The 11,181-nt window shown below is 37.8% G+C and overlaps 1 protein-coding gene across 1 annotated transcript in view; it reads right to left on the bottom strand.

The window, feature by feature from the left end:
• ILDR1 (immunoglobulin like domain containing receptor 1) overlaps positions 1-10,939 on the bottom strand; it is a 43,203-nt gene extending 32,264 nt beyond the window's left edge. The window contains exon 1 of the mRNA XM_049785900.1: positions 10,872-10,939. Coding sequence (XP_049641857.1) covers positions 10,872-10,926 — 55 coding nt within the window. The 5' untranslated portion in view covers positions 10,927-10,939. The remainder of the gene's footprint in view (positions 1-10,871) is intronic.
• Between the last annotated feature and the right edge of the window lie 242 nt (positions 10,940-11,181).

Here is an 11,181-nt window from a genome sequence, read left to right on the forward strand (position 1 = left end):
TTCACGTGGAAGTTGGGTTTGATGCTAAAAAAGCAGAATTTTCTGTCTTAGAGAAAGAGATAAGGGATAAAGCAGGTCACCTTATTTAAAAAGCAAAACAATTTTAATTTCCATCTTTCTTTTCCTTTAATCTTCAACTTCTCTGTAAAACTAACCTCTTCAGGTATACACAACACAAAGTAGGTAAGTTTGTCAAGAACATACAAAGGTAGCAGATCCGGGATTAAAATATTAGCATCTTACAAAAGATAAACATACTACTTATAGATGCCTGGTTTTAATCATTTTCATCCAAATTCTTAAATTTTCTTTTAGTTTTAAATTCCCTCCATTTTCCAGCATTTCTTGCTGTCTTATATATTGTCACCTAATTTCCTAGTTGTCTTATCATTTTTATCTTGAAATTTTTCATTCTGTAGCTTCACTTTCTGAGTTAGAATTTTGTTTCTTCCTCCTCACCAGCTAAAAGACCTGGATAAGTAAATTCCAAACTACAGTTGTTCCTTTATACATAAAATTTAGATGGTTATAATATTTGCACAGTAGGGCAGTAGTGAGCATTAAATAAGAAATGTTCAATATTTAGAAAAGAGCCTGGAATCTACTCAATTACTTTTTTTTATTATTTTTATTTTGTTTACCTTGAGAGTTTAAAATAACTAGACCATTACATAAAAGCATTTTGGAAGAACTAAAATAATACCTATATATTAACTATCATTACTGACTTCTCTGCAAAATTAGTTAATTCATTGAAAGCTATAAAGTTTGTTCCTTGGCAAACCCATTCAGTTTACTTCTCTGAAAGAGGAAGAAAGGAGAGTCCTGTCATTTGAGAGTAGAAAAAAAAAGATATTAGATGAGATATAAAAGCTCTTGGGAAAGAGAGAAAGGGAAGAAGGTTCTCTTTTTCCCACCATGAGGTACTTTCCAAGACTACACTATTGTGCAGAGTGGGGACTACTGTTCCACATTAAAGTGAAAGAAGTAGATGCCAAGGGAAAAGGGTGTCTTTCCTACAAAGTGGCATCTCTTTCTAAATATATGTATATCTCTGTATACTTACTTATTCATTCTAGGATGAACCTGCAGAACCATGGTGATAAGGAAGATTTAGAACATATTAAGCATACAGCATAGAGAAGGTGAAAAACTTCTTTTAAAACTAAGAACTGTTTTTAGAGGACTGGATGACATTTCTACTCTTTTCCATGTAAAGTGTTAATACAAAAGTGGATTTCCCCCCTATAGTTGTGGATTCCTGAGACTTGCATGAAAGATTTGCACGCAAAACATAGATACTTAAAAAGTTAAAATGTGGGCCCAGAGAGATAGCACAGAGGCGTTTGCCTTGCAAGCAGCTGATCCAGGACCAAAGGTGGTTGGTTGGAATCCCGGTGTCCCATATGGTCCCCCGTGCCTGCCAGGAGCTATTTCCGAGCAGACAGCCAGGAGTAACCCCTGAGCACCGCCGGGTGTGGCCCAAAAACAAACAAACAAACAAACAAACAAAAGCAGTTAAAATGTATTATGCAGTTCAAATAGATGGCTTCATATTGTATATGAATCACTCATCTCATCTTTCTCTCTGGATCCTGTAGCCTCCAGAATATAATGATCTGGTCTTGTCCCTACAACATTCTGTTTGCCCCAGAGTGATGACCTGGTCTTGTTATTACACCAATCTCTATCCAGTGTATGTTTTTCTAATCTAAAATATTGTCACTGGACCTATTTAGGACTATATCCCACTGATTCTCTGTCATCTTGGCTTTCCTTAGTCTCCAGTTGTGTGTTTGTGTGTGTGTATGTGTGTGTGTGTGTGTGTGAGAGAGAGAGAGAGAGAGAGAGAGAGAAAGAGAAGAGAGAGAGGGAAAGAGGAAAGAGAGAAAGGAGAGGGAGAGAGAGAAACAAAGAAACAGAAACAGAAAAAGAGATAAGATAAAAATCTGTGCTCAGTACCTAGTCCCTGTCTGGATGTTAAGAGCCCTATGTAATTCTTCCATCTGTGAGTACATAAACCCTACCAGTTCTACAGTCTGGCCATTAGGTGAATATGCAAAGAGAGAAAGAGCCAACCAGCCTGGATAGGTATTTATTTTATAAGCTATTTTCCACCTTAGTTGTTTCACCATCTATACTTAGAGATACCTTTTCAGGTAGGTGTGTTTAAAATAATCAGATTAGATTGACTTTAGATTACTTAGTTTATCTGGAACTCTACCCACTGTCCCAAAGGGTCCCGCTTAGAAGGTAAAAGGGAAGGAGAACTCCATCCCAGCAAGAGGAAAGAAGCTAGCACTGAATCATGAAAAAAATTCTGTTTCCTGAATGTTTTTGTGGTACTAGGGAACTCTGCTCTATGGGCCAGGTTAACAAAAGTACACATGATTAATTCTATCAAAGTTTAGTCTGAGCAACGTATCTCCCCAGGTATATTTGCCCTCAGTACTTGTTATATTTCCTTAGATAACAGTGCAAATATAAAAGTAACCAATGAAAGAAGCACTGATAGCAAGAATGAGTAAAAAAGAATGGAGACGAAGGGAAAGATAAATGAATAAATTGGGAGAAAGTGAGACAGGTGGGATAGGGGAGGAATTACATTTATAAGTAAACTGCTAACAAATGTCTGGTGTGTACAAGTCAATATTGTTAAGCTCTTGGTGAATGAAGCATGTGACTAACTCAGTATAGATTCTGAGCTCTTACTATGTATGCTGTTACTCATAATAATGGGTGCTTTGTTGTATAGTTGCTCATTTTACTTTTATAAAAATCCATGTGAAAAAAGCTAATTCTCATCCTAATTTTATAGATAAATGAAAAGTCCTGAGAAATATTAAGTAACTGACTTAAAATCACACAGCAAAGCTATATTTAAGCTCACACTTCAAATTCCTGCACCTACTCTGTTTCCAGTCCCAACTGCCTCCAAAAGAAATTTTCTAATGGGAGAGGATAATGGGGAAAAAATAATTGCCAAAGAGATAATACAGTAGGTAAGGCACTTGCTTTGCAAAAGGTCAACCTAGGTTCAACCCACAGCATCACATATGGCTTCCTGAAAATCCTCAAGAGTGATCTCTGATGAGGGCCAAAAGGACTGGCTCACAATATGAAGCTTACCACAAAGAGTGGTGAGTGCAGTTAGGAAAATAACTACACTAACAACTACCATGACAATGTTTATGAATAGAAGAAGGAGAATGCTTGTCTTGAATACAGGCCGGGGGTGGGGACGAGGGAGATAAAAGACATTGGTGGTGGAAATGTTGCACCTGGTGAAGGGGAATGTTCTTTGTATGACTGAAACTAAACTACAATCATGCTTATAATCACGATGTTCATATAAAGACATTATAAAAAAAACAAAAACAAACAAACAAAAAATAAATTGAAAGTTTGACATTTAGGTTCATTCCCATATATTTTATTTTTCATTTTGTGATTACAATAGAATTGTTCCACTTTTTGGTTTTTTAATTTGAAATATATAAGAATGTAATTTAAAAAAAAGAAAGAAAGAAAAAAAGAGTGATCTCTGAACACAGAACCAAGAGTAAAACTTATGTACCATTAGGTGTAGCCCACCACACTCTCCACCTAAATTTTAATGGTGGAAGGTTTATCTCCTTATAGAATAGTCACAAATATAAGACGTACATAAATATATTATAACCATTTTATAGATATAATACCTTTCCCTTTTTTTTCTTTCGTTTTTTGGCTATACCCCGTGATCTGGCTTTGCGCTCAGAAATCACTCCTGGCTTGGGGGACCAGATGGGATGCCAGGGGATTGAACCATGGTCCGTTTTAGGGTAGCTTGTGCCGCCACTCTGGCCTCTTTATTTATAAGTATAATATTAATAAGAAACTAAACACTAAAATAGGAAATAAAGTAAAAAATAGTTACTCCTTGTCACTACAAATTTTATTTTCCAGAGGTCTCACTGATGAAAATTCATGTATATGCCTCCATGTCTTTTTGTATGCTTTTTAGATTTTGTTTATTGTTTTGGGGCTCTCTCTGGTGTGCTCAGGGTCTACTGATGTGGTGTTCAGAATTGCTTCTATAGTGCTGGTTACTCATATTGCTTCATATAGTGCTGGGATTGACCCAATGCTTACTAAATGCTTTTCAGTAACTGACTATTTGAGCTATTTCTCAAGTCTTTTCAATGCTCTATTGTTAAAAAAAAATGTATCATATTGTGTGCATTTCCCTGCAATATTTTTTCAAATTAATAATGTATCATTGTATTCTATATCAGTATATATGAAGTTTTTAGTGGGTCACTTCTTAGATGAACTATAATTAGTTGCCTATTTCCTATTGATAAACATTTAGATTGTTTCTGATTTTCATTGTTACAAATGATACTGCAATGAATTGTATCTTTGTATAAAATTTTTCACATTTATGTTTTTACATAAAGTGAAAGTTACTTCCAAGTGAAATTGCTGAGAGAGTCAAAGAGAATCAAGATTTTATGTTTTAATAGATATTTCATGAAAATTTATCTTCCTATGAATAGTATGTGACAGTCCAATGCTTCCCCCACAATCTTTCCAGCAGGGGAAGGTAACAATATTTAAAATTTTTTAACCACTACTAGGTGAAAAAATTAGTGAGCTAGGTGGTGTGAACTTGGTACTTCTTTGGTTATCAGGGGCAGAAGATTACAGACCTGGTTGAGAGGCAGATACTTGGGGGTTTCCCAAAGTCACTCACTCAGGTCAGTGACTCATCCATGTACCCTCATGCTAATCGCAGAGCACATGCAAATTTGAGTCTCACCAGAATGACAAATTTCTATGGACTCAGTTGTCTTGAGAGGTCACTTATTCATTCCTTTATTACAAACCTGCTTAGAGTCAGGTACTACCTCAGATGGTGGTAATATGTTAGCAATATATTGCTCGGAATCTTGAATCTTGAATCAGAATCAGAATATTAAAACTTTTTTGATGGAACACATCAATATACAAGTCATACATAAGGTACTTCCTTTTATGGCTGTTTTATAGGATTGTTCAGAAACTGCTAGAAATTTATCAAATTTTACTACTGATCCTTTTTTTTTTTTTTTTTTTGGGTTTTTGGGCCACACCCGGTGGTGCTCAGGGCTTACTCCTGGCTGTCTGCTCAGAAATAGCTCCTGGCAGGCACGGGGGACCATATGGGACACCGGGACTCGAACCAACCACCTTTGGTCCTGGATCGGCTGCTTGCAAGGCAAACACCGCTGTCCTATCTCTCCGGGCCCACTACTGATCCTTTTAATTTCATTTACATCAGAGACCCTGTAAGTGTTTTTTAATCACTCACATTGATATTCTTCCCAATCTTCCTACTTACTGAGATTCTACCCAACAGTCTCCAATATTCTATTTTTTCACTTTGCAATGATCAGTCTTCACTCTTAACTTAACTTCTGGGAGAGCAAACCAAATGAGCAATTTCCAACTAACATAAGCTCTGTACTACCTTGTACATTGTTCTTAAAATCCTTGTCCTAGTTGTGTTTCTACATTCATATATACTACCTTTATTCCATCTGTACCAGGGCACCTGAGATGTCTGTTTTTGTTTGCCAGCATGCCTGAGTACTGCATTAAATATTTAATAAACAGGATGTGCATTAAATTTTTGCATTAAATATTTGATAACTGAAGGAACACAGAATATCATGCCAAGCCTATTTCTTGGAATAAATTTTAAGTGTTCTGAAATTACAGAAAGCTACATTTATAGAATATCTGTATAAGAAAGCAAGGAAATTGGGAGGCATATCTGTATAAGAACAGATTCTTATTAGTTGGAACAAGACTGACTATGTTAGTGAGACCAGAATGAATGATAATTGAATTTCAATCAAGAAATAAAACCAATCTTATAAGGATGTGGACCTAATGGAGATTTCTTAGATATTGAACTAAAATGAAAGGATTAATGATTAGCCCAGATAGGTTGATCTGGACAGAAAAAATTATTGGAACTAGAAAGAAAGGTGCAGACTGAAGCACAAATGTTAAAAGTAGGCTACTATAAAGCATAACATATGGACTAAAAATAAGTGGTTAATTCTAATATTAAGCAACAGAATTTGGCATCAAGATTATGTTATAATTCTATAATCCTACTTTACTCTAAAATTTACATATTATTTAAAAACAAAACAGCAACATAAATAGAACCTGGAGAAAGACAATATATAATTAAGGTTTTCCTTAATTATAAGATCTTCCTTAACATTCTTAAGAATGTTCTTTTTGGGGCCAGAGAGATAGTAAGGCATTTGCCTTGCATGCAGAAGGATAGTGGTTCGAATCCCGGCATCCCATATGGTTCCCTGAGCCTGCCAGGAGCGATTTCTGAGCATAGAGCCAGGAGTAACCCCTGAGTGCTGCTGAGTGTGACCCAAAAACCAAAAAAAAAAAAGAATATTCTTTTTATGATGTCCTCCAAGCCCCCAATCAATGACTTCAGGTTATAAAATAAAGTAAAATGTAAAAAAAAAAAAAAACAACTAGGAAATATGTACCTTACTTACTCAGTATCTCATTCAACTACATTTTTAGGGTATGATACTTCTAACCTTCCATAACACCGAGTGAAAGTTATAAGTCAAGATGCTCTCTAAGAATATTGTTCTTTAGAGTCAGTTGTGTCATACCCCACCTCCCAATGATCGTTCTATAATTGTGTGCATTTAGAAATCAGCACTCTACTATGATCTTAAAATTTTTTCTCTAAAGAACAAATGACACATGCCTTTTGAGGGTGGGAATTAAACTTCCATTCCAGGAATGACCTTTGAGGTTCAATGAAGTTGACTAGACTTATTAGCCAATTATGCAAATGCTACAGGTACTAATTTTAGACTTACCTTCATGGTTTACATCATATGGATCACTTATCTGATAAAAATTATGTCTTAAAGAAGCAAGCTTAGAAGAATTATAAACAAATGAACAAGAACAAGAAAAATGAAACTCTGGTTAACTATTCTCCCCATAGCACAGAGCCTAGGTACGGATGGTGTTAGTACCCACGCTCTGACCTCAAAGACATAAGTCACTCTGGATACTGAGTGCTCAACCAGACAAAATTTCACTACAGACATATACTTTGCAATTGGGGAAACTTTAATGCTAATCAGAGGTTTGCTTGATTCTTCTTTAGAAAAAGAACAAGGTAGTGCATAAAAATGAACACATTTATTACAAAGTGCATATCATATTTTATAAGAGACCTTGAGAAAGTTATATTAGTGGATTTTACTATTTAAGTTCTTAATTGGGTGCCATTTCCTATTAGTTTAAATGCCATATTTTAATAATAGATTTGATATTAATTTATTATTATTTTATCTCACATGATACAAATTCTCAAAGGTCTTTTTCTGTAAACCTTTGACTTGATTTGACTTGTTTTTTTGAAGGGGTTCATATCTGGAAGTTTTGGGTTAGAGGAGATACTCTGGATCAGTGCTCAGGGAATGTTTCATGCATGCAGTGTCAGGTTTGAAGCCATTTCTCTTGCATGAACAGCACATGTTTGGTCAGTTGAACTATCTCTCTGACCCATATTTTTTCATATTTTATTTTTTTAAATTAACAGATGTATATGCGTTACAATGTAATCTATTTGTTGGGAGTTATGGAACTAGTTTTAAAACCATTGCTTTGGTAGATACTAGAAGTAGAGAGGAAGCTTGTTTTCAATTTGATCTCAGAGACATTTTAGGAAATTTGGGATATTATGCCACCCCCCAACAAAAGCAGAACATGCAATTGCAATCTGCAGTAATGCAGAGAGAGTTAGAAGATATCAGCTAAGTGAAGTCAGTCAGAATAAAAGGGACAGATTACAGAATGATTTCTTTAATAAGTGAAACCTAAAGATACATATAGTGTATCTAAAGTAGATACATAGTGTATCTCACTATGTACCTAAAGATACATAGTGAGGCAGTAACAAAGAGTTAATGGTGACATAACACAGGAGCTGACACAATTGAATTGGGAAGGAGTTGAGAGGAAGGGTGGATATGAAGAAGGGGAGGGAGATGGGTATACTGGAGATGGGTATGGTTTAGGAATAATGTCCTTGAGAAACCAATATTTATAGTTTTTTAAGCAAAAAAGATAAATAAAAATGTTTTAAATTAAAAAGAGAAGGAAGGGATGGGGCCGGAGAGATAGCATGGAGGTAAGGCATCTGCCTTTCATGCAGGACGGTGGTTCAAATCCCAGCATCTCATATGGTCCCCCGAGCCTGCCAGGAGCAATTTCTGAGCACTGCTGGGTATGATCCAAAAAACAAACTAACAAACAAGAAAAAAAAAAAAAAAGACAGAAGGGACAATGGGGAGGAATCTAGTGCTGGCCCCGTTTTAGACATCAGAACTGGATCAAAATTCAGTCAGAGTTGATTTTCTTAGGGGGAGGAAAGGTCTAGAGGGGCAGGACCTGTAGAAATTTCGCCTTTTTAAAAACAGAGCTTCGAAATTCCTCCAAAGTCACAATTAGTTAAGAGCAAGCAATCTCAAATTACAACCTGGTGGTCCTCTGACTACATGAACTTTAGTTTCTTAGTTGGAGGAGGAGGAGGAGTGGGGGAAAGCATAAATTGTTTGAAGCTAGCTTCAAAAGAAAAAAATAATCCTACTGGGGTTGTAAAGATAATACAGAGATTAAAGTGCTTACCTTGGACATGGAGGACCCTAGTTCCAACTCCCAACGCCAGACATGATTCACAGAAATGATTCTTAGCCATACAGCAAAATTAAGACCTCAGCACAACGGGGGGTATATCTGAGCCTCCACCTCTACTCTCCAAAGCAAAATCAAATAAATAAAATCTTACTTGAAGAACTAGGTAAGTCATACAAGGGTTAAGATACTTGCCTTGTGGCTGACCTCGGCTCCACTTCTAGCCCCAGTCACCTCCCCTCAAGAAAAGTCCTACTTGAATCGGAATCATCACTACCACTATCATCATTAGGGCTGAGAATTTCTTTAATCCTCATTTCATTCCAAAAGCATATTAAATGCTTTAACACCATCATTTTATTTAATCCTTGCAAAAATGTAGATACTTTTTTTTTTTAATCATCACCCATTTCTTTATAGTTTTCAGCAGTTTGGTGCCTTCATTAGTCACTCAAACACAGAGATTGCAAGGTCTACATATACATTAAATAGTTCACTATAGCTGTATTTATACTTGTTAAGCATATTTAGGGGGGGAATAGCTGCAAAAATAGCTATTTTCCCTCAAGTTATTGGAATGAGAATAGCTGAATCTCAATTTTTCTCCTGGCACATAAAAATGTGTTTAGGAGTTCACTTCAGACATAACATAAAAATGTCCGAAGGAAGAAGGATTATTATTTGATAAATTATTTGGTAAAGAAGCCAGCTTCCTGGGGACAGAAAGATGGCACATACAGTGAGAGTCCATGATTACATGTAGGAGCACTAGACTGGATCTTGGTTCCCCAAACACCACTGGGAATAACTATCAAATACTAAAACCAAAGCAGCCCTTGAGTACTACTGGGTATAGTCCCAATGTAAACAAACAAAAATACAGAACAGTAAGAGAATGTTGCCCTGTGACCTAGAATTGTCATTCCATGTGGTATTATTGGCTTATGTGTGAAGTGTGGAGAATCATTCCTATCCTGGACTCAGGAGACCTCAACTGGGCTCTGGGTCCAGGCTAAAGCAAACACCACTAGCTTTACCCTTCAACTTGCAGGAATGCTACATATGCCTGATAATGGAGGCAGATCCTAGATTAAGATCAAGAACCTAGATCAAGAATCAACCCTTTCTTTCTGAGGGGCATCACTTCCCAAAAGAAAGGAAATAAAGTCCCGGTCAACTTTGAAGAACATAAAGAATGACAGGCAATCATCATAACATATTCTCAGTCAACTAGACTGACCCTTGCAGTGTCTGGGGGATTCTGGGACTTCTGGTTTGGTAAACCATGAGGCATAGGTACAGGTACAAGTACAGATCTCAGGTCCTGCAAGCCTGAGATTTTATTATTATTTTATGAATTATTATTTAATTATTATTTTATAAAGTCGGGTTTTGGACAATTATAATGTGCCCTCATTATATTAAGGAATGTTCAATATAATTTAGACTATTTTGCAAAAGTCAAATACGTGTGGTCCTTTATGTTTTCTGTCACCATCAAGTCTCTCTCTCCTCTCTCTGTCTCTGTCTCTCTGTCTCTGTCTCTGCTTTGTCTCTGTCTGTGTCTGTCTGTCTGTCTGTCTCTCTCTCTGTCTCTCTGTCTCTCTCTGTCTCTCTGTCTCTGTCTCTCTCTGTCTCTCTCTGTCTCTCTCTGTCTGTCTCTGTCTGTCTCTGTCTGTCTCTTCTCTCTCTCTCTCTCTCTCTCTCTCTCTCTCTCTCTCTCTCTCTCTCTCTCTCTCTCTCTCTCTCTCTCTCTCTCTCTCTCTCTCTCTCTCTCTCAAACCTAAATGAACGCATTTCTTAGCCGATATGGTTGTACGGGATGAGAGGAAAAGGCAATTGGGAATTTTTAAAGTGGTGTTAAGCTTTTCCCAAGTCAGCTTAGAGACCAAGAAGGCCTCGGGAGGGGAAGTCAGCTTCTGCATTTCTGTCTCAGAGGCACCTGTTGCAAAGGAAAACAAGTTCCCACAAGCAGAAACTCGACCCACTGCCCGCACCTCCTGCTTTCAGTGCCAAGAGTCACCCAAGTGCGAGCCTGGCCTCTGCTTCCCTGCCCGGTGGGCGGCTCCAGGCAGCTCTAAGAGACCAGGTGACAATGGCCTCCGGTCTCTTTAGGCCAAGTGGGCGCCCAGTTCCCCAGGGCTCACCTGCTGGGAGCCAGGTGAAGAGCAGCAGGCAAGGTGCAGGCAGCTCCAGGATCATGTTCGCCCCTCTCTGGCCCCTTTCAGCTCAGAGGCCCCAGAGCTCCAATCTGCCTTCATCGACAGCTCTTCCAGGACAAGTCACTTTCCCAGGTAATGCCTGCTGTCTATTTCCCGTCACTCGGCGCTGGCGGAGGGAGGGTGGATTCAGGCCGACCGGCAGGTACCTTGCGGTTCTTCTACACCTGGGCGCTCTAAAAGGCTCCGCCTCCCGCAATGCGCTCTTTCCTGCTCCGCCCCAGGTCCCCAAGGACCG

Source organism: Suncus etruscus, chromosome 13 (genome assembly GCF_024139225.1).
Source record: "Suncus etruscus isolate mSunEtr1 chromosome 13, mSunEtr1.pri.cur, whole genome shotgun sequence".
In the NCBI taxonomy this organism is placed as follows: domain Eukaryota; kingdom Metazoa; phylum Chordata; class Mammalia; order Eulipotyphla; family Soricidae; genus Suncus; species Suncus etruscus.